This window comes from Eucalyptus grandis, chromosome 5 (assembly GCF_016545825.1).
Source record: "Eucalyptus grandis isolate ANBG69807.140 chromosome 5, ASM1654582v1, whole genome shotgun sequence".
NCBI classification, from domain to species: Eukaryota; Viridiplantae; Streptophyta; class Magnoliopsida; order Myrtales; family Myrtaceae; genus Eucalyptus; species Eucalyptus grandis.
In genome coordinates, this window is record NC_052616.1 from 11,574,615 (window position 1) to 11,601,611 (window position 26,997).

Sequence of the window (26,997 nt, forward strand, 5' to 3'; positions counted from 1 at the left end):
TATATTTTTGGTAAGACCAAAACTTCGAAAGAAAGAATTTGTTCTCCCTAAACCAAAATCTAAAAGTCTCATATATATTTGTCGAATAGTAATACATGTACATAAAAGTTTCGAGTCTAATCTATATGTCTGAAATCAAACCGTCAGATCACTAGAATTACATCAAACATTTGATTTTATTATCAAATAAAAAGTTTCGAGTCTATTCTCCTTTAAGTATAAGATCATCAATCATTTGTAGATGAGTGTGATGTGGTTTAAGACTGTTCATGTAATGCTATCACGGAGGGTATTTTAAGTAAAAATGCAACTTTAGTACAAGTGAGGCCACATCAAATCAAATCAACGTCCGGCACTAAGCACATTTATGCACGTAAAAGAGAGAACCTCAATCTCTCTGATTCACCAAAATCTCTCAAACGAAGGGCTTGCCTCAATCCATGGACGTTGAAGCTTCAATCGAAGAAGGTTTCATGGTGAACGTATCCAAGAAAAGCATCGTGAAATCCATCACTCCATTAGAAGATCCTCCTCAAGTTCTCAGTCTCTCCAACCTCGACCTCCTCTCCGGGCGGTTTCCGGTGACCTACTTCTACTTTTACCGGAAACCGGCCAACGATGGCGGTAACTTCGCCTCCATCGTGGAAGCCCTCAAGAGCTCTTTAGCGGTTACTCTATCTTATTTCTACCCGTTCGCCGGTCGGATTCTCTCGAACCTGAGCACCGGCGAACCAGAAATCGTGTGCGATAATACGGGGGCATTGCTTCTCGAAGCTGATGCGATTAGTGACTTGAAGAAGTTGGATTTCCGCGATATCAACCAGTTCATGCAAGGAAAGCTCGTTCACATTCAACCCGACTTCCCGGTTCAAGTTCAGGTAGTTTCTTCGATGTGTTTAGAGCAGCCGTGGCTTTAACTTTCACTTCTCTGAAATACGAAATCTCGACTGTACTTCATAGCGGTAAATTAAGACTTCTAACGGTAAAAACAACTCTCTCTCTCTCGTGATCCATAAGTTAATTTTATGGACCACTTCTAATAATGCATCTGAATCATCGAATTTGATGAATTAAGGAATTCGACATATGTAATTAGGTGCAAACAACCACTTAGTGTCTTTCAAAATTGAGAAGGCACTAAACCAAAAGAAACACCTTAGTCATTATTAAACCTATGGAGTAAACCATGTAAGTGTCTTGTTAGAAAGTCAATTCTGCTTTTCTGATTGTCAACATTTAGCATTGAATGTCCATTGAATTTTGCTATACTATTCTATTCTAGCCTGAGTTTATAAAAATGATTATCTACATGAACCGATGCTCTATATTTTCCTCCATGCTTAATTGGAGGAAACTTTCTCCAATCGTGTCTTTGAGTTAAGAACATCATCCCCATCTACGCTCTTATTTCTTTCAATTCTTTGCGACTGATTCGGGCTTGGAAACGTGGCAGGTGACAAAGTACACTTGCGGAGGCATCTCGTTGACGTTCAGTTTCGACCACGCCCTTGGCGACGCGACCGCATTCCACAGATTCCTTCTCTCGTGGTCTGAAATTTCGAGGAACGTACCGATTTCATGTAGACCGGACCATAGTCGCAACCTTCGCGCGCGTATTCCTCCAACGTACCACCCTTCACTAGACCAAGCCTTTTTGAAGTGCACCATGGAGGACATACTAAACATTCCGACGCCCAAAACTTTGCTCAAGCGGCTCTATCACGTGGAGTATGAAAGCATTAATAAGTTGCAGAAGCTCGCTTCGTCGGACGGCCGGAGCCGGACAAAGATTGAGGCCTTCTCTGCTTATCTATGGAAGATGATGGTCCGTGCAATCGATGTCAAGTTTCATGCTACGTGTAAGATGGGATGGTTGGTCGATGGAAGGAGGAGGATGCGCAATGGAGAGTCCGACCCATCGCCGGATTACATAGGAAATGTGTTGTCTTTGGCTGTCGGAGAGGCGAGTATTGCAGAATTGAAAAACGGGACTATAGCAGACGTTTCAAGCAAGGTTCACGAGGCGATCTCTAAGGTCACAACTCGAAGTCATTTTCTGGATTTGATCGATTGGATCGAATGCCATAGGCCCGGGCTGATGCTAGCTAGGGTTGTGCTCGGTCAAGGAGGGCCGACGCTCGTGGTCTCTTCCGGCCGGCGATTCCCGGTAGCGGAATTGGATTTCGGGTTTGGGCGCCCGGTGCTGGGGACGGTTTGTTCCACCATAGAAAAGATCGGAGTCGGTTATGTGAATCAGAGGGCGAGCGCTAGAGGCGATGGCTCGTGGACCCTGTCAGCCATCCTGTGGCCGGAGCTGGCAGCGGCGTTCGACTCGGATCCCATTATTCAGCCCATGTCTACAAGATATCTTCAACTGTAGCGTTCGTATATATCATGATTTGCATTAGTTCGAGCTATTGTAACTATAATTGATTAGGAAGAGCCTCTCACGACGCAATGTATATAACTACTATCGAATCTATATTTAGATCGTATGTTGTGCCAAAGAGACATCGCATAATTGAATTGCTTGTTTTTTCTTTGTGCTAAAATGATATGAAATTGTGGAAGGATATGAAAAATGGAGAAAATTTTGAATTGTTCAAATAGTTGATCGCAATTTATTGTGTATGATCTCCCTACAGAAGGGAAAGAAATTCTGAAAATTCGAATTGGGCATTGTGTATGAAAACACGCCATGAAAGCTAAGGGTACTTACAAAACGTCTCGTTCTTTATACATAAAAACAGCCTCTCGTACGCCAAAGCCATCTTCCTCGCCGTGAACATTGAAGTCGCGTACTCTCTACAAGCCCTACCTCTCTCGGCCAACCTCTTCGGACCTTCCGCGATCGCCGTCTCCATCACCTCCACGAGCGACTCCACGTTGGGCGAGAACAAAAACCCTAACTCGTCGTCCACGACGATCGTCCCTTTGATGCTTGGAAACCTCGATGCCATCACCGGCTTCCCGCTCATCATCACCTCCATCAGCGTCAGGTCCAGCCCTTGCGGCCTTAGCGTCGGGTTCACGAACACATCGATCGAATTGTAGAAATGGCCTAATTGAGATGGGCTCATCGAGCCCAGGACCAAAACCCTAGGGCCCAATTCCTTGTAGCGGCCGGCCCATGGGCCGGAGCCCGCGATGACCAAGTACACGTTCGGGTGCTTTTCGGTGATCATGGAGAATGCTCGATGGAGGAGAGGGTGGCCTTTGTCCCTGACAAGCCTACCGGCGACGCCGAGCACGACGGTCGCGTTCTTGGGGATACCCATACGGGAGCGGAATTCACGGCCCGAGTCAAGATTCTGCTTGAAGTCGGCCTCGTCGACGCCGTTGAGGATGACATGGACTCTCTTGGTCGGGATTTGGTACACGTCGCGTAACATCTCGCCGCAGCTATCGCTGATCGCCACGTGATGGGCGTATTTGTGGAAGAACCTGATTTCATTGAGTACCTGATTGAAAAACACTTCTATGTAAGGATTACCTGCCCATGTTGAGAACAAGGATAACTTTTTCGCTAGGATATGGTTAATTAGTTAATTGATTAGTCAATTAGCAATTCCACCAGATGATCGATGGACCGTCTAAAGAAATCAGGCTTGTAATTCGGCATATCTAGCATTGGGTTTGACATTGCTGCTCTCACCATCAGAACTGATCGAATCATTCGATTGAACATTCTTTGGAAAAGAGAGAGTGAGTGAAGGGTATTGCTTAATCCAAAAGTTTTCGAATTAGATTGGATTCTTCTGGCAAATTACGGGTTCTAGATTAAAAAATGGAGAGAACAGAGAGACAAAACCACTTAAGTAACGTACCTTCGGTATCACGCCTTGCATGTTCTTGTTAACGTCCGGCGGGATGGGCTCGCCGTCCGTCCTCAGCGCCAGGTCCTGGTAAATGTCCGACTGCAGGCTCTCGAGCGCGATCCCGTGCCACGACACGGCGAGGTTTGGCACATCCCGGGCCAGCCAGTGAGGGAGCGCCACGCTCTCCGAGTGCACCACGTCGAATGCCTCCCGCCGGTTCTCCTCCACAAACATCTCCCACGCCTTGTTGTACCTCCACCTCCCCGGCTCGCCCTCGTGGAAATGCAACCGCGGCGGTGGAGTCGGCGACTCCCCCATGTTGTCCTTGACGGTGCCCTCGACGGGGGACGTGAACACATGGACTTGGTGGCCACGGGCCGCAAGGGCAGTGTGGAGGGTGTAGGCGTGCCGCTCCATACCTCCGGGGGTCGTGCCGACCGGCCACTTCCGGGAGAACACGGCGATGCGGAGCGGCGGGGGGCGGCTGGCATCCCTCGGGCCGTCGAAGGAGAGCTGGTTCCACGCGAAGCGGGCGTCCCGGAGATCGCCAGAGAAGGGCTTCGGGCCGTGGGCGGAGCTGGCAGCGGCGTTAGGGAAGAGGGCAGCACAGGCGGAGGAGGTGGTGGTGGTGCGGAGGAGGAAGAGGGCAGGGATGGTGAAGAGGACGATGAAGAAGAGGGTGGTGCATAGGCTGGATTGGGATGGGGTCACCATCTTCTTGGGCTTGCCGGTGGCGGCGGTGGCGGTGGCGAAGGGCATGTTGGGATGGATGCCAAATGACCAAAAGGAGGCGAAGGAAGAGGTGGGTGCTGTGGCTTTGGAGTGTGAATGGGAAGGATTGTCTTGGAGGGATTTGGAGGGGAGGTAGGCACGCACTTGAGCAAGCGTTCTTGGAGCAGTGCGTTTCTCACGCCTTTGGTTGAAAAAGAGGGAATGAGGAACCTTCATTTGGATGCTTGTGACTTTCCTTCATCTCTTTGAATCAAGCATCTTTTGAAAGCAAAACCGACGACTAAGACGAGCCTAATTGTACTTTGCTCCACATGAAGTTAGCTTGGGGATTAGTCTCATCTCACTCCCCGTTTCATATTAAACAGTATTTGTCATTGTCAAGTATCAAGAAATATTTCGAAAATCTTCCGCATATCCCTTTAATGTCGTTCCATATGGTAATATGATACGTGCTTTTCTCCCTTTGTTTTGTTTTGTTTTGTTTTGTTTTGTTTTGTTTTGTTTTTGTTTTTTGTTTTTTTTTTCCGGTTGGTTCCTGCTAATTACTTTAATGGTTGGTCTTCTAGCCTCGAATTTGGACTTAAAATACATAATCTTACAAACAAATGTGGAAGGTACCCATTGATTTTGAAATTTCAATAATGGGTAATATAATGAAATTGGGTGATATTTTTCAGACTCTTTGCTATTGGAAGCAATTGATTAAGGGTAGATTGATCCTAAATCTCGAACTTTAACTCCTAATCCTATGCCAGTTCCTCCTCCATGAGATCCAAGAAAGTTATGTCTTTGATTCCAATGGACCGTGACACGTCGATTCGGCCAAAGTTAGGCAAATCGAACATTGGATTTGAAACCAGACGGAGAAAAAAGTCAACGCCCGGTTGGGTGGTTTGCAGTGGAAGGCAGTTTGCACGTTAGGACTTGGCCAAATTCAAAGCCGCCTCAGCATCACGAGGCAGGTTTTCGGGTTATTTGCGATTGAAGAATTTGATTTTCATGTACAAGAACTTTGGTTGGACACCACCATAAAATCAAGGGAAAAATAAAGTCAACAAAATCGAGCTCGCCCATGCAATTTGGGAATTGGAAGGTGCACCGCTTTGCTTGTGGGGGAAGCACTTTTGCTCTCTGCTTTGATTGCTCTTGAGCATGTAAAATCCAGCTGCTAACGCTTGGTAGCTCACATGGAGGGAAGGCCTTCTTCACCAAGCAATGGAGGCTGTGAATTGACGTTGCTTTGCTTGGGTTACGATCCATCTCTTCAAAATCTCAAGCCTATAACGTGAAAAGAATTGGAATAGACTCAACTTCAGGGTGAGCTAGTTCTAGGAAAACCCTATAAATCGGTCACGAGGACAACTGAGAACTTGAGACGTGTTATGTTAGGTCCTAGATCTGAGAATTTTGAACTAGAAAACTAGGTGCCCGTGGAACTAACCTAAAACTAATCCAGTGGGTTTTCGGTTCCAGCATAAAAATATAATTATATTTTAGGATAATAAAGGCTATACATATGCCATATCTAAAATTTGAAATTCCAAAATTATTCTTCACCGGTCAGCCTACGCCTACTTTACATGCCCCTCTTAGTGGCAATTGCGCTCTTTGTGCACCAGAAATGTGCGATCTCGTTATTTGACTTATGCGCAAAAGTTTGAAAACGATGTGTGTAAATTGAGCGAGAGAAAAAGTCATCATTCTTATTATTTTTTTTTAATTTTTCTTTAGAAAACTAAAATTTAAAATTTAATTTTGGCCCTAGCTGGCTGTGCCCGTGCCCAGCACTGACCGATGGCCATTTCTATTGACGGGTTCCAATTCTATTGTTTGGAGCTCTCCATACTTGCTTTAAATATCGTATAAAACCAGTTGAACCTCAAGAATAGTTTCAAGGTCAAATCAATGGTTCATGCGTAAGAATTGGGAGCCGAATTGGCTTCCAATGTTCACAAGCTGGATTTCAAGTCAATTCCCGAGCTTTCTTATAATAGGTAAGCCTTCTGAGGTAATTAAACCCACATGGAAATTCCTTAATAATCTTAAATCACACAATGAACTAAAACCTAAGTAAATGTTTGAAATATGAGATTGTTTGCACTTGGTCATGAGAAATTGTTATCATGAATCAAGTAAAAATGAGTGAAAAGTGCACTTAGAATTGTGGGGATCAAACCGATATGGTGCACTACAAACCAATTATTTAACCATTAGGTCAAATTGATGGAACATGAAGGTTAGTCATCCACTAATCCATGCTAATTTGTCAACTTGAAATAAATGAACAAGAAATAGGGATAAACCAATAGTCGAATGTAAATGCTATATATGCCAATCATCATTCCCTAAATACACTCTTATTATTATATTATATCATATTATAATCACCATCACTAGTCATTTTTCCTCTTTTTTCCCCATAAATATTCCTTATGTATGCTACATACACATATATACACCGGCGGCTATATTTCCACACAACATTATAAGAGTTCCTTAAAGGAGAACCCTCCACACATTCTACTTTACACTTAGACAAAAGACACCTCCCTCCTTCTCATCTTCTCTTCCCTCAAGTTTTCCTATTAGGAGCTACTGGATGAGATTTCTTATGATTCCCATTTTTGGCTTCCACATTCCTTCCCCTGGCATGAACTCCATTTCTTGCATTGGCCTTGGGGGAAGGCCATTGCCCACAACTCACAGCCATGTCCGTAAAGTTCTGGAGGCCTTCAAGGGCCTCAATGATGGCAGGCATTCTGGGCCTGTCCTTGGGCTGCAAGCTGATGCATTGCAGTGCCAAGAGGGCCATCTCTTTGGCCCCTTTCACCGAGTACTGCCCCCCAAGCCTTGGGTCCATAATGCACCTCAGCTTCCTGCGGCTTGTCAAGTAGGGTTTGACCCAATCGACCAGGTTCTGCTCAGTCTTCGGCCGCAGCTTGTCGACGGCCCGCCTCCCCGTGAGCAGCTCCAGAAGGACCACTCCGAAGCTGTACACGTCGCTCTTTGTGGTCAAGTGCCCTGAAAGCAATCATTATAGTTGACAGGTTATATTTTTTGGGTCAATTATTACTCATTAGTAATTGATCAATCAAGATTATTTTCCAGTTCGAGCGTAAGGCATTACCGGTTGAGACGTACTCTGGTGCAGCGTAACCGTAAGTGCCCATCACTCGAGTCGTAACATGGGATTTCGATCCTTCCGGCCCCATTTTGGCGAGTCCGAAGTCAGATAATTTGGCCGTGAAATCCTGGAATTACTCAAAATGGAACTTAAGTTGTAATTTTCCATTAATGTTTGGTACTAAATATATTGTAGTGTCCAAGAAACTCACAGAGTCAAGCAAGATGTTGGAAGTTTTGAAGTCCCTGTAGATCACAGGCTTCTCAGCGCCATGCAAGAAGGCAAGGCCTTTGGCTGCTCCTATTGCAATTTTGAGCCTTGTGCCCCATGGCATTGATATTGATATCCCTGAAAATTGGCAAATTACTAGCAATTGATTTTTAAACATCAACGACAATTGTATTTATCAGACATCGATGGGAAATTTATCCATTTCTTAGTGAAAATGCTGATTAGACCCTGATGAAAAAATTAAACTAAACGGATAGTGAACTTACTTTTGAATAAGTGGTTCTCTAAGCTGCCTCGAGACATAAACTCGTACACGAGGAGTCGTTCTTCGTCCTCACAACAGTAGCCGATCAATCGGACCAGATTTGGGTGCCTAAGTTGCCCCAGAAATATCACTTCCGCCTGCAACATCAAGAGAGGAAAAATCATTTAAATTCAAATTCGACTAATTAATGTTACTACCATCGCTTTTTTTTTTTTTAAAATTATTTCTTTACCCATATCCTAGGCAAAGGAAATTCATACAATAAGCATGCAGATGTGACTAAGAACATGATGTTACATATAACAAAGATAATTAACTTTCTATTTTCAAAGAAATTTTAGGCACCTTGGGGTCCTAGAATAATTAATGAACTAGATGCTGACCCATCAGAATATAAGCTATTTCTCAAACTAGGTAGCCGGTCTCGGTTTTCAACCTTGAGTCCTGGCTTGTAGCAATAATTGATGGATGTCCGTTAAAGCAACAAGTCAACTGACAGCCGTGATTGGCTGTTGCTTCTGACTTTTTTTTTTACAATAAAGTTTAGTTTAATGTCGACTGAATTATGAACTGTTCTATTGAAGAGAAGTCCCTTTTCTCTTTGTATGAAGATGTGCTAAAGAACATGTACTCACCAGCCATTCACGGTGTCCTTGAAGGCCTTCAATGTCCAGGAGCTTAACAGCGACGGCTTGTGCCTTCAAGCCCTGCCTCATACTGTCATCTATGTAACCCTTGTGGACTGTCCCGAACCCGCCTTCCCCAAGCAAGAAATGGCTCGAGAAGTTCTGCGTGATCGCCTTCAGCTCGCTCAGCTGGAAGTCGTACAGGTCGGGCCCAAAGGCCATCGTGAGGTCCTCATTGATGCGCATCGAGGACGACCGGCTGAGGTCGGAGAAGGAGAGCCTCCGGAACGATGGCATCGGGGCAATGTTCTTGGAGAACTCCGACCGCGAGGGGCGGCAGCGGCTGAAGTTGCCGAAAATGGTCTGGTCCTCAGCCGAGCAGCAATTCGCCGTCAAGGGCCTCCATGGCTTTGAATTCGATTCCTTTTCCTTCATACTGTTTTTTGCTAATGCCGGATGGAAGAAGAGGAAGAAGAAGAGATTGAGAGAGAGGGTGGAAAAATTATTGGATGACTTGGGTGTTCTTGGTGCCAACAGATCATGGCTTTAATTCTTATGAGAATTAAGGGGGTATAAAGATAGGGAGAGAGACAGGAAAGAGGAAGACATTCTTTCTTCAACTGCCCTAACCACTCTACTAAATTTGGGGGGAGTGTATTTGTTTTTCCAATTGATCTAATACCTTGTCTTTTATAACATTATCTTAATATTTTTTGTTGCATGTTTTGTCATGTTCTATAGTGTCTTCATGCAGAAATCGCCTGTGTATCATTTATCGTTTTTTGGGGTACGGTTTTGGATGTGGATCGCATACTTTTACCTTTGGGGAGATTTTGGGTCGGAATTGCTAATATCAGCCAATCGCAGAGTTTCAACAACTACTATGTTCCAAGCCTATCGTGTCCATGTTTTTATCTCACCAACTCGTTTGAGTTTAGTCAGCAGGAATAATGCACAAGGCAATCTTGCTGATCTATGGTATATACTACATATGGTTCTTGGAATATATATATATATATATATATATATATATATATATATATATATCTAATAATATTTCCAAAAATCTAATAGATATAGTGTTTGTTGTTTAGACATATTTTCCAAGATTGTCATCATGCAAAAGTAATTAACACATCTTCTTCATTTCATAGGAAAAAAAACACATTCATGTTTTGGATCGAATGGTACATTTATCTAGCACTTTATCGCTTTCTTGCACATACCACTTGCCCCAACTGATGACAATGGTATCCTCTACAATGAGAAAGCAAACGATGCAATTTGACTTATGTGCAGAATTCAATTACTTGACCTAGGGTTTTAGCTATATTTTGTTCCTTTCTTAGAAAAAAATCGAAATACCTGAACGTGTAAGTAACGTGACCCATATACTCTATATATATTCAATAGAATGATGTATAACTTTGGCAAAGTTAAAGGCATGATATGGATGAGCAGAGCAGAGGAGTGATGAGAGGCATGAGAGCAGCAATTTTGGGTGGGCATTATAAAATATCGGGAGGAGTAGTTGAAAGTGATGTGATACGTATGCTTCATAATAATAATCAGTTTATTAAACAAAATCTTCTTTTTCCTGCTCCACTTAGGAATAACCAATTTAAATTTCACAGCTTTAGCCAAAGTTATCTTCTTTGAGGATGAGCTTTATCGGAATCCTAAGCTCCCAAATGCATAATAAAGAACAATGGCCTACAAAAGCATTATATTTGGAGGGTTTATTAGATACATCCGTTTCTTCTTTTTTTCTGGTATTAAATATATTATATCTATACTTTACCAAAAAAAAAAAAATTTATATCTATAAGTGAACAAGCTATTCCATGTTTATTTGAACTCTGCAAACCTATTGTTTATTATCTCTCCAGCGCCAATAAATTTGCACGAATATCTTTGGTGGAGTACGGAAATCAGTTCACTTAAAGAAACCTCTATTTGGGGGTTTCATTTGGTAATGAAAAAACAATTTGGGTGTGCTTGGTAACACATTTCCAAAGTCCTTTGGCCTCTAAAGACTCTTGAGCAAATGCAAAAATTACAAAACTATTTGGTAAACACTTTTCGTAGACCATCAGCAAAATGCATTGCATTTCTAGAGTCCTCTTAAGGCCATTAACTCAAAACCATTACTCATTAGCATTAGGCATTTGGCTTTTTTGGAACACTGGAGTCCTAAAATTCGCACCGTTTGTCTATCTCCTTTGCTTATTGTCTCTTTTTTAGCAAGGACAATATGAAGTAATAGATTGTCACCAAGATTCAACAATCTCGAGGCAGTAAGGCTAGATCATCGCATGATGTTTGTGCTCAATTTTGAGCCATAATTGATAGAGTCGAGGGTCACCTAGTCTAGCGCAATTAAGTTCGAGAATCGAGGCTCATCATCTTCTTTAGATTTGGCTTGCTTAAGATCGCGTGACCTCAGTGGCTCTCATTGTGTTCTCGTGATGCTTACAAGCGAAATCTGACCTATCTGAGGTCATGTGATCTCGGCATTGATTCACCTAGGGTTGCGTGACGTCTATGATAGATAAATGTGCATTATCCTAACGCCCTCCTCCTCCTCCCTCCACCAACTCTCCTCCCTGCCTCTCCACCATAGAAACCTGCATCTTGCCAATGAGTTCCACCGCCATGGAGAAGTTGCCATTTCCAGATCCGAAGGCCGCGGCCTCATTGGCCGATTGGAAGGTCAAAATGGCGCCAAACTCCGCCATAAACGACGAGCTCTAAATCTGCATCGAGCTCTGTGTGTGTGTTTGTGTGTGTGTGAGTGAGTGAGAGAGAGAGAGAGAGAGAGAGAGAGAGAGAGAGAGAGAGCAGGGAAGGATTTGAGTATTCTGGGTTGTTGGGTGTGAATGAGCTCCAGATAAAATTCAATGTGTCAACGTCTAGTACAAAAGACAATATATGGGACTTGCTGAGGAGATTTTCAAAGCATGACTAGACATTTCAACAAGTGTTTACTCTTTCCCAATTGTAATTTTTCTACTTTGGGTATTTAATCTACATGAAATTGCCCTTAAAGCAAGCATATAGAATTTGTCAAGAAGTACATTTCTCCTCTCATTTAAGTCCAAAAAAGTAGAAGCAATTTTCTGTTATCTTTTGATTTTCTTTTGAAGCCCTTGTCATTTTTCACATATTAGGACCACGCAAATTATTTGAGCTACCTAACCTTATATGAAACAAGAGATCATACGTCCTTCGTTGAATTTTGCCACCAATATGCACTTGATGTGACATGATTCTAGCTGACCTATCCTCACTGTCATCAACTAAAATGGTTTCATTTGGGGGAGTTTTTTTCCATAGTGAACAAATGTCAAAGCTATTACATATCTAATTAATCTCTAAAAGTTAGGACTGTTTAAGTTGATATTGAGACAAACATAAGCACAAGATTGATTATAATTGATGATTTGAAGCACCCTTGTGCACTTGAATGGCATATGTACATAATTTCAAATTAAGAGAGCTAATGATATGAGCATATGGCATATGTACATAATTTCAAATTGAGAGAGCTAATGATATGAGCATATTTTTTGTCCAGTGGAAAGTTTTTGTCACGCCGATTTTCTTGTTTTTTCTTTAATGATGGTTCAACATTCATTTGGGATTCGTAAGATATGCTGATCATATAAAGGTAATTTTGTTGCTTATGTGCTTTGTAGTGGAGTCACTAGCTCCTTGCAATGCGCCGCACATTTGTTGACGAAGTGTAGAGATTTGACATTTTCATGTTGACTTTAGGTAAGTCCACTGTAGACGAGTTTGGTTGTGTTTATTCCCGGTAAATGCCTTTCAAATATCTAACACTACATGAAAATATGTAGGGCGTTTTCGGACTTTTTGTCTCCCCATTGTGCCCCTCACAACTTGCACCCTTTGAAATTACAATGGAAACCCCCTCTTTTTCATTATTCATAATATGTAAAATCAAGACTGTCCTTTCACTATACAGTTATTGAACCACGAGCATTCTCCATTTCCCTTACCACTAGCAATCAACATTTTCTGATTTGACAATGAGAAATTGTTCAAGGCGTCATCTTCAGTTTCGTCTCTCTCGAGAGCGAAAGGCAAGTCTCCATTGGGCAACCATCACTGCTTATAAACTTGAACCTACCAAATCTGTTCATGACCGGAAGAAAACATAGATGAAGATTTGAACAAGTGCGATTAAAGAATTGATGGGCGAGTGATCTGCACCATTCGACGGAAGTCTCTTGTTACTTCCATGTTGAAGCCACCCGTGCATGCTCAACCTTGACATTATTTCAATGGCATTCTTTGGGCAGCATCAAGTAGTAGCATTGAGTTCAGGACGTGGGTGAGAGATAGATTACAAAATTAGGACCCAAGGAAGGGGTTCTTTGTTAGTAATATTAGGATATTTAGTTGATTCCACACATTTCAAAAGATTATGCATATATCTCCTTCAATAAAGCATATCATTGATTGATTATATTTAATATTATGTGTATCTTATAATTTTAGATAGCCGTCTCATATAGCCTATAAATAGGGTAAAGTAATCTTCATTATAATACAATCGAAGTATAGAGAAATTTCATATTCCTATCTCCCGTATATTATTTTTATTTATTTATTCAACTTTCTTCACAGAGTGGCCATAAAAAAAGGGCAAGAGCAGCTCCATGGGCTTTTCACTGTTCAAAGGACCAAAAAAGCACATAGGATTGAAGCCCAAGCCTCCGAGGTTTTCTTGGCTTTTGAGTCGGCAATGGGAAAAAGGAAAGGGGCATCTCCGCTTTTTGACTGCTTTTAATCATCTTGCCTTCGGCTCGCCATCGCTGTCCATGGAGCAGCCTTCAGCTTCAAGATTCGGCGGAGCTTTCTCCATGATTCGACTGGGCCCGCACCTGTTGAAAATAAATTCGCCATTGACATTTGACAAGGACTAGCCGTTGGGAAGAGGCCACCGAGGCAGAGCAATCAAGCTCCGTCTGAAACAGAGCAAGTGAGCGGAGAGTTCAGTGGTGGGTAAGAAAACGGTGGCGAGAACCCATCAAGATCCTTGCACCCTCGATCGGAAATCCGAAATCTCGACGAAACATCGCAAACTCAGAAGAACCCAGAAGAACCCAGAAGATCGCAGAGCAGAGCAAGCTCCGTCTGAAACAGAGCAAAAGCAGAGAGAGTTGGTGTAGAACTGTAGACACTGTGCAAGAACCCAACGAAATCCTCACACCCACAATCGCAAATCTGAAAATTCTTGACGAAACAGCGCAAACCCGGAAGAAGAAGACCAAGGAGGAGGAGGAATCCATGGCCGATTTCTCCCACCTTTCCGACACCGACGACTCCGCCGTCGAAGACCTCGTTTCCCAGGCCAAGGACCTCTGCGTCCTCGAGCAGGTCGCCGCCATCAACTGCTCCTCCTTCGCCGCCGACGACTCCATCTTGCCCTCCGACCTCGAGTCCCGCTTCCGCAAGCTCAAGTCCTTCCCTGTCTCCAAACCCCAGACCGCGCTCCAGAGCTCGAGCTACCGCAAGACGGAGCCGGCGCTTGACGAGGAGGCTCGGCCTAAACCGGGCGCGAAGCCGGAGGATCCGCGGGGAAATGGGCGCCGCGACTCGTCGGGTTCCGATTCGTGGAATTCGTCCGCGGAGGACGCGATTTTCTCGCCGCCGAAGGGGAACCCGGAAGAGAAATCGCCTCGGGATTCCGCCACAACGCACGATCCAGTGTATTCACCGACGTATCATTACGATTCCCGGAAGAAGTCGAAGTCGCCATCGCCATCGCCCCCGAGAAAGGGCGGCTGCTTCTGGTGCTCGCCAAAGAAGCCGACGCCGAGGAAGCGGGACGAATCTAGGGCTATCGAGAAGGCGATGAGCAGGAGCTTTAAATGGATGGAGGAGGACGAGGTATTGTCGGATTTGGGGGGCTTCTCCGTGAAAGAGCAGCAGAAGTTGCTGAAGAAGGCAATGAAGGAGGAAGAGAGGATAACCCGTGAGGCGGAGAAGATCGCGAGGATGGCGAGGCAAGCGTCAGCAAGGATGATGACCACTTCAAGCGACGATGATTGAATGAAGATCTCGTGTAGTTTTGGCCAAACTTGGGTGAATGCATAAATGCAATCTTGATGCGGTATACGTGAAGGGCCATAGGAGTAATGCAATGTTGTGCGCTGGACAGGGTTTTCCATGTTTTGCTTGAGTTCTGCTTGTGAAATTGCTAATGCAATACAAAGATAAAGTCTTTTCTTGTTAAACTTGTAAAGAAGTCTCTTTTCTTATTGATGACTCCCACAAATTTCCTAAGAACTTCTCTGTTGCTTGTTACAACTTATATGCCATCTTTAGAGAAGAGCTTAAGGGGTGGTTGAATTGGTGAAAATGTGGGCTTTCGATCATCTACAGACCAAGCTCAAAGAGATTGCTGAGTTGGATGGAATAATGAAGAGAGCCCGTCCTCATTGTGATTTTTCACTTGGCTGATGATCTTGTCTTGATTGCTTGTAGCAGATTGAATCTCTATTGGGTTTCGGGGAGATAGTGAATTCTATTATGTGCCTTGGTGCATTCTAGTGCGCTTCTGCTCTCAGGCTTGGTAAAGCATTACCAGGAAGTCTGGACAGCACTCCTTTGGTCTTTGCTCGCAATAATAGCATGGACTGAACTACAGTCGATGTAAAGACTGCTGACGATATTGTGGTATGCTGAGCAAAGTTCCCTCCTTCTGGCAGTTCCTAAGACGGAAAAAACCCAAGATCATCACACAAATAGAAATGTCGCCATGGATACAGAGAACGGCATTGATCCTTGAGGAACACATTGTTTTCTCTTGCCATGATGTTATCTTGGAACCTGAAAACAGGAATGCTATCGGGAAGATCTGGGAATTCATGGTTCACCATTCGCAGAAGCTTCCTGTAGCTGAATCTGCAATAATGCGCGTCCATTGCAGGCATGGGATTCATTGAAGGATTTCCAATGCTGAATCAGGGTAATTCTTAAGAACAAGTGGTCTTTGTTATCGAAGAATATCCACATGAAGAACAATTCAGAATCAACTTGGCTTCCCTCTATCCAAAAGACGCACTTCTCTATTAACAAAGTCTAACAAACCACCAAGCTTCTTATAGGCAGAGTAGGCATCTGAGCTGTACATGAGATTGATTAATAGTACTAGTGCCTGTGTTCTGCTTATGGCACCAAGTTCAACCTACGATTTTGCCTTCCTTTGATGATTACTGTCCTACAAGTTATAACCCATTGATTTCCTCAAATTAAGCACAACAGAATTCAAGAACCAATAGAATTGATACACAAAAATGAAACAATTTGTTGAATTTATGAACAGATTGATGTATGATTAGCTAGCTATATAACCATAAGACCGTTACTTGGCATCCTTTTCCTCTGGGATGGAAACCTTCATCCGTGCTGATTCCTGCCTCACCCACATGTCCACCTTCTCAGCCTCCCTCCTCGCTCTGTCCTCCTCTTCCCGCGCGATCTTCAACCTCCTCTCCTGTTCCTGCACTGAGAACGTGCTCACGTCCGACAGCATGTCCTCATTCTTTCCCCAGCTCTGGCTTTCCAGGTCCGATCTCGAAACCCCTTTCCCCCGTCTCTTCCTTCGTTCATCCTTTGCCGGCATGAAGGAGAAGCAGCAAATCAGCCTCGGCGGCGGTGACACCGGCTCCATCAGATGAAAGTTAAGAACAGAGGAAAGCACTAAACCAGGTTAAACGATTTACGCTCTTGCATCAAGCTCGGTTAATGGATTGCCTCCTGACCTTGTGCATATGCCTCCGGGGATGTCTGATGTGGAGAAGTTCGATTGGAGAAAGTGAAGCAGACCGTGGAATATTCGCAATCTCAAGGAGATAATCTCTTTCCTGAAGAGGACATTGCCAAATTGTGCTCCTCCCGGATTGCTTGTTGATGGCCATAATGACGAGCTTAGGGGCCCCGCTGAACGCAAAAGTCAATATCATCCATTCATCATCTTCCATATTCTCTGGTAAGGATTGGTCAATGAAATTGGCATGCTGAGTGGAAGTTGGTGACCAGTTCATATCAATCTCTAACAGTTTAATCTTGTTTATAAACAAATAGCGAATGTATAAATATTTTGGCATCTTGCGTGCAAAAATAGAATTCATTATTAGCATATACAATAAGAATTTAAAATTAGGGGTGTGCTTTAGTCTATTCTCACTTGGTTTGGTCTGATTCCTAGATTCCAACTGGACTGATGGACCGATCCGTATTACTTAATTTTTCTTTTAATTTTTTTTTAATTTAAAGTAAACTCTGAACTAGTATATTAGGTTTCAATATTCACAAAAATAGAGTAATGACGGATATATATGGGAAAGCAAACCTACGCATTCCTCCATAACTTTGTCCAGTTGGCCATCAATTAAGGCCTCGAACACATAAATATTTATTTAATAAATTAATTGAAATTAAAGCTTTTCATTTTCTTTTTTTAATGTTGTGAAACTCCCACTTGTAAAAAAAGAAAAATATAAAAATAGATCACAATTTCGAGACCGGCCTTGTAATTGGTCCAAATCAGTTGTTCAGTTCCAAGACTGGGCAACTAATTCCCAGTTCTACAAATTGAAAGTTGACCCCATCAGATCTCGTTTCAGATTCTAAGATGAGAATCAATTCACGCTAAAACTGATTGCCTATAATAAAATTTTCTTACAAATTTGACACTTCGACTCTACATAATCAGAGATACCTTCTCCTCTTCGCCAGAATTATTTTTTGGTCTGGCTCATTGCAAGAATTGTCTCTGTTGTATTCTCCGCAAAGTGGGCTGCCACATCCTATCCCTCTTACTTATTTCTCTCCATGATGATTTATAATATATAGGGAATTTGTAAATGCTATTGGATGTGTGATTGGAAAAGTAAATGCAGTCGATATGCTATGCTACTCGTACGGATTTATATTTGACTATAAAATATCACAACTCATGTTTTGCGCTTTCATTTTTTTAAAGTGTGCCTTGCACAGTATGTTCGATAATAAGCCAATCTAAAACATTCGGCTTTAGTTGATAAATTTTTAGACGACATTCTCAAATATCATTGAATTCATCTCAACTCTATAACTATCCCGTACAATGCACGAATTGTCGTCTAGTTAGCATTCATGCAGGAAATTTTCTGGCAAATTATTTCCTCAAATTTGATCATATTGTGAATTCATTTTGGATTATCTCAAATCTTCACCGTCGTACCTTTTTCCCTAACATGTGCAATTTTTCTTAACTATGAGGCAAGGAATCTTCATGTGCATTTTCAGTGGTATATACATAATTGGGTATGGACTAAGGACTTCTTAAGTAAATGTATTGCTTATTATTATGGAGATTTTCATTTTAATTATACTCTCCGGTGCTTATTAATCACTTTTAGGGAAAATCTATGATTTGATCTTGGTTTGGTTATGTGATTTAACAAATCACAAAATGAAGAAAATTGAAATTCAATTTGACTCTAGTAAATATTTTGATACCATAAATACATCAATGTCTGAAGTCCAAAGATAGTCCATCATATCAAATTATAGCAACTTTCTTTAATATCTCTTTTTGCAATCAAGTCTTTTCCGCCTATTTTTCTCGAAAGAAAAACTAAGGAAAACAATAGAAGTTGAACATGTTTCGTAATCTGTACTTGAGTCTATATGTAAATCTTTAAATTTGCAATCAATAGAAGTTGAACATGTTTGTTAAGCTATACTCAAATCTATATGCTAATCTATAAATTTGCAGCAAGGTTCATGTCCTACCACACAATGTTGGAAAGGGGTGTGATTTTTCTTTTTCTTTTAATTTTTGGTTCAGTTGATGAAATTCTACATTGACTTGCTCATATTAAATACCGAGATGGCTTGAACTCATCCTAAAATTCCCTACTAAACAATATTAATTAATAAAAGAACGCATTTGACAAAATTGAGTATTCCAAAAGTTTAGATTGCTAAGGAATAATAGCTCTTGCATGTTTTGTGTATAGCTTAAATTTCCTGTCATGTAAGGGCTGGTATATAGCTTGGAGCACGCCAATTCTGTGTGTTGGTGGTACATATGCTAGAAAAATGCAACAACCTGGTCCAATGTGGGTGCAGAGTGATCATCGGGATGAGAGAGTTTAAACAAGAAAAGGCTACCGGCAAGCTTCAGAATGGTGACGGGTAGTGATGAACTAAATAACATACTGGAACATGGAGATTGTTTCTGAACTATACATGTGAAATTGAAATTAACTCATGAGAAGCTTTTGACGTGGTAACCTTCAGTGATGAAACTCAAATGTTAATGTGCTTAGGTGAGAGCATTAAAAGAATAGGTGATCTTTTGGGAATTGCCTACTTGTATGGCAAATGACAAAACATATAATTTCCCATATTTTCATTCTACATAATTTGATTTTCAAGGTTTTGACCAAAAAAATAGAGTTATTGTCATGAAAAATCTCAAACTGGTACGCAAGTGATAAATTTACACAAAACTAATTTTTTTAACACAAAAAACCTCAAACTAATACACATATGACAAATTTACACTATGTTATTTTCTATTAAATTTTACCGTTAAATTATTGAATTGGATGACACATGAAAGTTGATGAATGTTTCGGTTTAAGATTTTAACCTTCGTTTATCACATGTATATTGGTTTGTGATATTTTACGGTATTGATCTAATTTAATGAATATTAACGGATTATAAATTTATCACAAATACATCAATTTGAGATTTTCTATGGTAAAAAAAATAGTTTGGTGGTCAAAAATTAGTTTATTATAAATTTGTCATAAATGTGGATTAATTAGTTTGAGATAAATTTATCAAAAATATATAAATTTAATATTTTTTCATGGTATTAACAAAAAAATTGATTTTTAAAGATACATTGAAGTGTTATATTGACACTAAATTTTTTCTAATTAGGTGACAAGTGTCTAGGATATTTTTTAAATAAAGTCATTTTACAAAATTTTGCAATACTCATAGTTTCATCGTTTTAAAGTGACTTGATATTTTTGAGCTTTACTCAATTGAAGATACTTTGAAAATTTAAAATATCTGAAATCAAGGCACAAAATCGTATATGATTTTTAAGTGCTGATGTTCAAGAGCAAAGTTTCTGAACCCAATAAAGCAAAGTTCATGTCAATAGCCATGCTTCCATAATGTATATATTAGGAAAATTCTAAATAAGAGCATGAATTAAACCTTATTTCAAATAAGAGCTTGAATATTCTCATTTTTAGATAAGGGTTTAAATAGATTTTATTTCGAATAAGGGATTAGAGTGACTATGGGCCCATTTGGTTTGGCTTTGGGAAAATACCTTTGAGAGAATGTAAATACCTTTGAGGTAAATGGATTTTCCGAAATGCTAGACTCATTTGGTAAACATATATTTGAAAAGCCATTTAGTGTGACCAAATTAGGTTTTTTAGTTCTAGTATTTTTAAAATTGCAAAAAAGAACCAATGACTATATAAAATTTTACATTTTCATGTTGAGAGTAATGCAAAAATATATATTAGTAAATTTATTTAAAAATTATATTATAAGAATTTGATTATAGATTAGATGCAAAGCTCAACTTTTAGCCTAAGGTTCTTTTAGGTTTGTTTTCAACTTTGAATAATTTTTTTAATTATTGTAGTATTAATCATCTCCATTAATTAATGATCATTCTAGTGTATTGATAAAAGTTGGGCTATTGATTGTCAAAAGATAAAAATGACAAAAAAAAAAAAAAAAAATGAAGGTGAACTCAATATTTGCAAAGGGTTTTTATTATTTTTTAAAAAATAAAAATAAAATCCGATGAAACTTCGTCGCCGATCAACGGTGGTTAGGGTATGGGGAAGATAATTGGTTTAAAAAAGAAAAGAAAAAGAAGTCAACGGATGAATAGTTGATGTAGATTTGCATTTCCAAAATGTTGAAAGCCCAAAGCATGTCCCTTGCTTTGGGCTTTTAGCATTTCGAAGGTCAATATTTGGCCATGACACCTTCAAATCTTGAACCAAGCATCTAATTTTTTTTTTTTTTTTTTCCAATGGGCTTTCCCAAGGGAATGCTAAACCAAACGGGGCCTATGTCAATTTCAAATAAAGGCTTGACTTTCAATTGGTCAAATGTAGTTTTGTGACTTACCTCTTTTTTTTATTTATTTATTTTTTTTTAAATTATTCTTCGTTGGTCTTAAGCAATGGCCAACAATTGGCAATGCCCAAAGAGGGATGGGTGAGCCCGATCTATTTAGGGCCACCCTTGCTGGCCACAGGTGAGGGATGGCTAGGTGAAGAGAAAATAAAGAAAATTTAAAATTTAAAAAATTAAAATTAAAATTAAAATTTCGTTTGATGAAAATGCTATTGACAAGCAAGAACATACTCTTACTCATAACTGGGGAAAATTCTAAAGGGCCCGAAGTGCCTTTAATTTTTGAAATAAAAACTTAAAATGAACCTTGTCTCAAATAAAAGTATAAAATGTTATCATTTTTTTTTTTTAATGAAGATTTGAAGGAACATTATTTTCAAATAAAATGTGAAGTAGTCATATCTATTTCAAAGAATGACCTATACTCACCAGATGGTTAAGAGCATTTTGTCCTTTACTTTTTCTTATTTTCTTCCATTTTTTTTGCTTTTTTTTTCATTTTTTTTTTCTTTAAAAAAGAAAAAGAAAGGCTAAAACTGAAAAAAACGAAAAGAAAAATACATGTAGGAGCGCAGCAGCCAACCCTCTCTATGGGTTTTTTTTTTTTTTTTTTTAGGGTCAATTATTTAAAAAAAAAATTAGTCTTTTTTTTAATTTGTTTTATTTATCGAATAAAAGAGAAAAAGGAAAAAAAGGGAAGAAAACAAGAAAATGTAAAGGACGAAAATACCCTTAAGCATACAAACACCATCATTTTAGACCCTTATTTGAAAAAATAAACGCATTTAGTCCACATTTGAGATAACATTCACTTCAAATTCTTATTTGGAAAAATAAAGGCACTTTGAGCTAGTATTTGGAATTTTGGTCTTGAGGCCCTTAGATTAAGATAGTCATCAAGGTTTTATTTGACATAAAGTCCATTCAGACCCTTATTTGAAAAATTAGGACACTCCTTGTCCTTATTTGAAATTTTTACCTGTATATATATAACGCGCGCTCGCATGGCTCTTTCTCTCGAGCTCACTATCAACTCGAGAGAGAGACGAGATTGCTCTCTTGTCCTTTCCTCATCTCTTTGGATTCGGTAATGGCGACGTCCTCGATGGCAAGGCCAGTTCCGGCGACCCGATCGCGCCCGCCGGCGGCGGCGGCATTCGAGACGGCGCCAGGCGTGGAGGCCGTGTCGAGCTTCGACAGCATGGGCCTGGGCGACGATGTCCTCCGTGGGATCTACGGCCACGGGTTCGACAAGCCCTCGGCGATTCAACAGCGAGCCGTGGTCCCCATTGTCCGAGGCCGAGACGTGATCGCTCAGGCGCAATCCGGCACGGGCAAGACCTCCACCTTTGCTCTCGCGTCTTGCCAGATCGTGGACACCTCCAGAAGAGAGTACGCGATCCTCTTCGTGAGCGGAGACCCTTCTTTTACTATCGATTTTCTTGTGGAATTAGGTTGAGGCATGTTATGCGTTTTGCTTTGGAGGGTAAGATGAGTTATTAACATTATAGAGCTCAAACTATGACACCACGGATTAATAATAAATAAGGCAAACCCTCTCTCTCCCTCTCTCTCTCGAATTTCTAGCGTAACGAAATTCGATCGCTCTGACAGGAAGAATTTTTGATTTTCGGCCTCGTTAACTAAAGAATTTGAGATGTTCTGATGTTGAGGCAGAGGGATGTTGGCTTTTAGTTTTACCATCGCCCCTCGGATGGCCCTGAAAGAAGTTCAAGCCTTAGTCTATGGAATTTGTTCATGAACTTTGTTTTGAGAAGCTTTCTTTGGAATTAAGCGTAGCCTGAGTTTATGCACTTATTCAGGTTATATATGTATATTATATCGGAATGTTTAAGTGGGTCCTCTTAACTAAATATTTTAGGCACTTGCAAGGCATGAAAGGTTTTCTTCATTATCAAGGAAAACGAATAGTTTTACTCTTACATTATTGATTCTATATAACAGGAGCATTAGTATAATTGAAACTGCAATGTGGGTTTGCTTATTTGTGTAGCAAATATCCTGGATGCACTCGTCAACAAGCTCTTATTATTAAGTATCCGTGACTCTGTTGCTTGTATTTTGTTGATTTTTCAAGCTACCCTTGTTTATTTGGCTCTCTGAAAGTTGCAATTTGAATTTGGTTGCTGCCTTGTAGCCTTCGATTTTGTCTTAGCTAATTTGCTTCCTTCATGTTCTGTTCAGTGTGCAAGTGCTGATTTTGTCACCTACGAGGGATTTGGTGAGTCAGACGGAGAGAGTTGTGCTGGCTATTGGTTATTACAGGAACGTGCTAGCCCATGCATGCGTTGGAGGCAAGAGCATGGGTGAAGATATCCGGAAATTGGAGCACGGAGTTCATGTTGTGTCCGGAACTCCGGGCAGGGTGCTTGACATGATAAAGAGGAGAACTCTTCGCACCAGAGCCATCAAACTCCTAGTCCTTGTGAGTGCACTACATCACCTCCTTTGACTTCGGATCCTGTTAAGTTTCCTTCTGCTTTCTGCAAAACAAGTTCTCTCTATTCACTTACCTATATTTTTGCCAGGATGAAGCTGATGAGTTGCTGAGCCGAGGATTTAAGGATCAAATCTACGATGTTTACAGATTCCTTCCTCCGGAGATTCAGGTTGCCTGTCCTTCATGTTGAATCAATGTAGTGGTAGTAAAGATGACTTCTTTTACGCAATAACCCCAGTAATGGTCCCTAGTATTCTCACCCCTCGGCCTAATTCCATTGCATTATCCTAATAAAAACCGAATGCCATTACTTCTTTTTAAGTCCAATCTAAGAAAGGGTGGGATCCAATTTCAGCTTTCTCTTTCATGATTGGCAATGGAATGCTCTTCACTTTTCGATCATCATCAATCTAGATAGTCATCCCTTCTCCACCTCAGCTGATTCTTAGAATTTCCAAAAGGTCTTTCTGCTTTAGTCAACATGCTGCGAGATGAAGCGTCTAAGTTTTATGGGATTCAAAATTTGACGGGAGATCTGGAATTTTCTTTCCTCCTTTCTGCTCCTTAATTTCTACATGATTTGGACATTAGAGCATGTACGAGGTGAATAAAACGGTCGTCTTTTGGCTTCACACTTCTACTATGAATAGGGACACTTGCTTTTTTCCTCGTCTTGTCTGTTGAGTAGCGGATTTTTTGCCACGACGAGACATGCTTCTCTCCCCATAAAGCGCACTTTGTAATTTTCAGCGCATTGCTATGATTTGCTTCGTCCTAAATTAAATCAGTTTTTAGGGAGTCGCTCTTACACGTTCATGTACGCAACTGGCTAATGCATGAGTGGCATTCTCTGCAGGTTGTCTTAGTTTCAGCGACCCTCCCCACTGAGATATTAGAGATGACAGGAAGATTCATGACCGATCCCATAAGGATTGTTGTGAAGCGCGATGAGTTGATGCTGGAGGTGAGCTACATTGGGTTAGTTGCATTTGATGGCGGCTAGGGATCATGAGATTCTTCTGATGCCATCCTTCCTTTACTTCGTATGGTTGCAGCGCGTCGACCAGTACATGGTGCCAGTGGAAAGAGAAGACTGGAAATTTGACACTCTGTGCGATCTATACGACAACTGCCCCATAAGCCAAGGAGTTGTATTCTGCAACACTAAGCGGAAGGTACGACCCCAACCACGTTGGGTTCCACACTTGAGGTGGAACATAAACATCTCGATGACTTAGAGATCGTGAAGACCTCTACTGCTCTATTTCTCTTTGATCTATATTTTGTGCTGTGGCTCTTCATGTCTTCCTTATATTTGTCGAGCAGGTGGAGTGGCTTGCAGAAAAGATGCGTGATTCTAACTTCACTGTGTCTTTCATGCACGGGGACATGCCTCAAAAGGAGAGAGATGCAGTAATGGCTGGATTTCGATCTGGGGCGACTCGGTTGATGATCACCACCGATGTGTGGGCTCGAGGGATTGATGTTGAGCAGGTTAGTCCTGAAAATTAACATCGCAATAATGCAGATGATGACATTCTACTGTTTTTGTCTGCTGTGTGCATCAACTCATTCGTAGGTCGGATGCTTGCTTTTTCGGAAGGCCAAATTTCTTATTTTCCTGTTGCGCCACGACCATTTAGTTGCGCGAGTGGACGACTGAATCGTTCTCAATACACTCTGTAGGTTTGTCTCGTTGTCAACTATGATCTTCCCAACAGCAGAGAGCTGTACGTCCATCGGGCCGGTCGAGTAGGCCGTTTTGGGCGGAAGGTAACCATTATGAACCTTGAACTGGAGGCAACGACAATCCTATTTTCAGTTTTTGTTCTTGCCGTTGGTATAACGACAAATCTCTCATCGACATTGCAATTTACAAATGCCAATCCGCATCTGCTTTTGCAGGGTGTTGTGGTAAATTTTGTCAAAGACAAGGAGATCCAGATTCTTAGAGACATAGAGCAGTATTATGGCACCAACATATGCGAATGTCCGGAGGACCCTGCCGATATAATATGACAAGATAACAGTGGGTACACTTAAAAAGGCCGCGTGAGGTTCGGTTATTAGTCTATAGCTTTACTGCCGACCCATATATTATCGCATTGTTTGATCTTTTCAAAACTTGGAAGCAATTGGGTTGTGTTTGGAATGTTTAATTCGAGGGTTCTATGTTAGTTTTTCGAGTTCCGATCCTTGAATATGGGCTCCTACACACATTTTGTCCACCTTCGCATTGATATTTAACTTCCCTTAAGATGAAGTGGTGATCGACATCATCAATTTCCTCACCCTTTCCCAAATAAATAAGTCCAAGGCGTTGACTTCTGGGTGTTCACTAACCTTCGATTCTCATCGAGGCGTCTAAAACTCTTTGCTAAACTCGCACCAAAAATATCACGTCTTTCACCCCTGCTTAACGTGAAAACCTTACGCTCCAAAGTTACCATCCAAAGTTGGAGTTTCTGGTTAATAAAAAGTATTCTTCCTGGTGCTTTTTGATCTCCATTTTTCACCAAGGTATCATTGGGACTTCTGCTCTTGCTAAGCCAGCGCCAACTCTTATCATCTTTAAGCTACTCAGCAGAAAACCCTTGAGATTCTAAAAGTTTTCAGCGAGGTTGGATATGAACGATTGTCTTTGACCCACTAAACACGTGAATGTAATGAGAGATTTACGTTGCCCGTTCGGGTTTAATACCCTTGCGTGGTTTGGAAATACAAACACTTGTGCACGTTGTTACTTGAGCCCATTCCCCGTAGAATTTTCTTAATTTTTAAGTTGAAATCTGAGATAGGAAAAGAGTTAACCTTGTGCTGGGGACAAGTGCAGCAGGAGCTCACTTGAGTGTCATAACTTTTTTTTGCTCACTTAAGTGCGAAAAAATTTGAAAAATCAATCAGTTAGATGCGATAAGCGATTTGTCTCATCGGAAAATTTGACGTGGACGTCGGTCGTCCTACGTGACATTACTGTCGTGTCGTTACCTCGGGTGCACCACATATGGCTCGGTTGATGGTTTATTAAGTTTAGACTTAACTCAAGCTCTCCCAAACCCTTACCAATTTGCGACTTAGAGTTCAAGTTATTAATATGCAAATGATTTTTATATAGGAGTTGCTATTAATCGATTTATGATGGGTCGATTTAATACCAAAGTGAAGTATAGTGAGAAATACCTTACCTCTACGAACTAATGATTAAATGAATTTAGGGACTTGATTACGCTAAATTAATCTAATGCTTTTTGGATACATTTTGGCATTTATTTGAAAAATATTTTGCAGGCGGTATGAATTGATTTTAGGTGGTATGAATTGATTTTAACTCTATCTCCTAACATTTAAGGTACAACTATTATTGAACACTCAATAAAGCATGGCAATCGATAAATTGCAAATATAGGGAGTAAATACTTACCTCGATGCAACGCAAACATCTGCAACAAATATTAATTAGAAACACGTGTTCAACTGAAATGTGACATCTAATTATCACTCAATCACTCAACTTTTTTTTTTTTTAGGAT

General features: G+C 40.9%; 6 protein-coding genes across 9 annotated transcripts; 3 read left to right on the plus strand and 3 right to left on the minus strand.

The window, feature by feature from the left end:
- Positions 1-343: 343 nt before the first annotated feature.
- Positions 344-2,552, plus strand: LOC104444197 (coniferyl alcohol acyltransferase). The gene is made up of 2 exons (XM_010057836.3): positions 344-878; positions 1,454-2,552. The coding sequence occupies exons 1-2, from the start codon at positions 441-443 to the stop codon at positions 2,378-2,380; spliced, it is 1,365 nt and encodes a 454-aa protein (XP_010056138.2). The 5' UTR covers positions 344-440; the 3' UTR covers positions 2,381-2,552.
- Positions 2,553-2,618: 66 nt separating this feature from the next.
- Positions 2,619-4,745, minus strand: LOC104444198. Its single transcript, XM_010057837.3, has 2 exons — positions 3,828-4,745; positions 2,619-3,461 (listed from the first exon to the last, which is right to left on the minus strand). Exons 1-2 carry the CDS (start codon positions 4,575-4,577, stop codon positions 2,706-2,708), a joined length of 1,506 nt encoding a protein of 501 aa, XP_010056139.3. The 5' UTR covers positions 4,578-4,745; the 3' UTR covers positions 2,619-2,705.
- Positions 4,746-6,875: 2,130 nt separating this feature from the next.
- Positions 6,876-9,432, minus strand: LOC104444199 (probable serine/threonine-protein kinase PBL15). Its single transcript, XM_010057838.3, has 5 exons — positions 8,806-9,432; positions 8,172-8,307; positions 7,886-8,022; positions 7,678-7,801; positions 6,876-7,571 (listed from the first exon to the last, which is right to left on the minus strand). Exons 1-5 carry the CDS (start codon positions 9,229-9,231, stop codon positions 7,123-7,125), a joined length of 1,272 nt encoding a protein of 423 aa, XP_010056140.2. The 5' UTR covers positions 9,232-9,432; the 3' UTR covers positions 6,876-7,122.
- Positions 9,433-14,075: 4,643 nt separating this feature from the next.
- LOC104444200 lies at positions 14,076-15,086 on the plus strand. Its single transcript, XM_010057839.3, has one exon. It carries the CDS (start codon positions 14,113-14,115, stop codon positions 14,875-14,877), a length of 765 nt encoding a protein of 254 aa, XP_010056141.2. The 5' UTR covers positions 14,076-14,112; the 3' UTR covers positions 14,878-15,086.
- Positions 15,087-15,418: 332 nt separating this feature from the next.
- Positions 15,419-16,767, minus strand: LOC104444201. Of its 4 annotated transcripts, none has more exons than XM_010057842.3 (3): positions 16,593-16,767; positions 16,197-16,441; positions 15,419-15,539 (listed from the first exon to the last, which is right to left on the minus strand). In XM_010057842.3, the coding sequence occupies exons 1-3, from the start codon at positions 16,746-16,748 to the stop codon at positions 15,470-15,472; spliced, it is 471 nt and encodes a 156-aa protein (XP_010056144.2). In that variant the 5' UTR covers positions 16,749-16,767; the 3' UTR covers positions 15,419-15,469. The 4 variants fall into 4 exon arrangements, with proteins under 4 accessions (XP_010056144.2, XP_039168636.1, XP_039168637.1 ...); XM_039312702.1 differs by having other exon boundaries at positions 15,463-15,732; XM_039312703.1 differs by having other exon boundaries at positions 15,463-15,732; positions 16,537-16,721.
- A 5,313-nt stretch (positions 16,768-22,080) lies between these two features.
- LOC108954036 (eukaryotic initiation factor 4A-3-like) lies at positions 22,081-25,653 on the plus strand. The gene is made up of 8 exons (XM_039312701.1): positions 22,081-22,398; positions 23,212-23,452; positions 23,556-23,636; positions 24,324-24,431; positions 24,523-24,642; positions 24,794-24,961; positions 25,154-25,240; positions 25,373-25,653. Exons 1-8 carry the CDS (start codon positions 22,097-22,099, stop codon positions 25,484-25,486), a joined length of 1,221 nt encoding a protein of 406 aa, XP_039168635.1. The 5' UTR covers positions 22,081-22,096; the 3' UTR covers positions 25,487-25,653.
- Positions 25,654-26,997: the final 1,344 nt, after the last annotated feature.

Excerpts from the sequence above, each read along its gene's own strand:
- LOC104444200 (XM_010057839.3), top strand. The coding sequence starts at position 14,113 with ATGGCCGATTTCTCCCACCTTTCCGACACCGACGACTCCGCCGTCGAA.
- LOC104444198 (XM_010057837.3), bottom strand. The coding sequence starts at position 4,577 with ATGCCCTTCGCCACCGCCACCGCCGCCACCGGCAAGCCCAAGAAGATG. Across the intron at positions 3,462-3,827 it reads TGCAAGGCGTGATACCGAAG|GTACTCAATGAAATCAGGTT; the intron begins GTACGTTACTTA and ends TTTTTCAATCAG.
- LOC104444201 (XM_039312702.1), bottom strand. The coding sequence starts at position 16,748 with ATGGCCATCAACAAGCAATCCGGGAGGAGCACAATTTGGCAATGTCCT. Across the intron at positions 16,442-16,592 it reads CCCGGAGGCATATGCACAAG|GATGAACGAAGGAAGAGACG; the intron begins GTCAGGAGGCAA and ends ATGCCGGCAAAG. Across the intron at positions 15,733-16,196 it reads CCAGAGGAAAAGGATGCCAA|ATTCAGCTACAGGAAGCTTC; the intron begins GTAACGGTCTTA and ends GCATTATTGCAG.
- LOC108954036 (XM_039312701.1), top strand. The coding sequence starts at position 22,097 with ATGGCGACGTCCTCGATGGCAAGGCCAGTTCCGGCGACCCGATCGCGC. Across the intron at positions 22,399-23,211 it reads GTGGACACCTCCAGAAGAGA|TGTGCAAGTGCTGATTTTGT; the intron begins GTACGCGATCCT and ends TGTTCTGTTCAG. Across the intron at positions 24,643-24,793 it reads TCTGCAACACTAAGCGGAAG|GTGGAGTGGCTTGCAGAAAA; the intron begins GTACGACCCCAA and ends TTTGTCGAGCAG.
- LOC104444199 (XM_010057838.3), bottom strand. The coding sequence starts at position 9,231 with ATGAAGGAAAAGGAATCGAATTCAAAGCCATGGAGGCCCTTGACGGCG. Across the intron at positions 8,308-8,805 it reads AAGGACACCGTGAATGGCTG|GCGGAAGTGATATTTCTGGG; the intron begins GTGAGTACATGT and ends TTGATGTTGCAG. Across the intron at positions 7,802-7,885 it reads CCAACATCTTGCTTGACTCT|GATTTCACGGCCAAATTATC; the intron begins GTGAGTTTCTTG and ends GAGTAATTCCAG.
- LOC104444197 (XM_010057836.3), top strand. The coding sequence starts at position 441 with ATGGACGTTGAAGCTTCAATCGAAGAAGGTTTCATGGTGAACGTATCC. Across the intron at positions 879-1,453 it reads ACTTCCCGGTTCAAGTTCAG|GTGACAAAGTACACTTGCGG; the intron begins GTAGTTTCTTCG and ends GAAACGTGGCAG.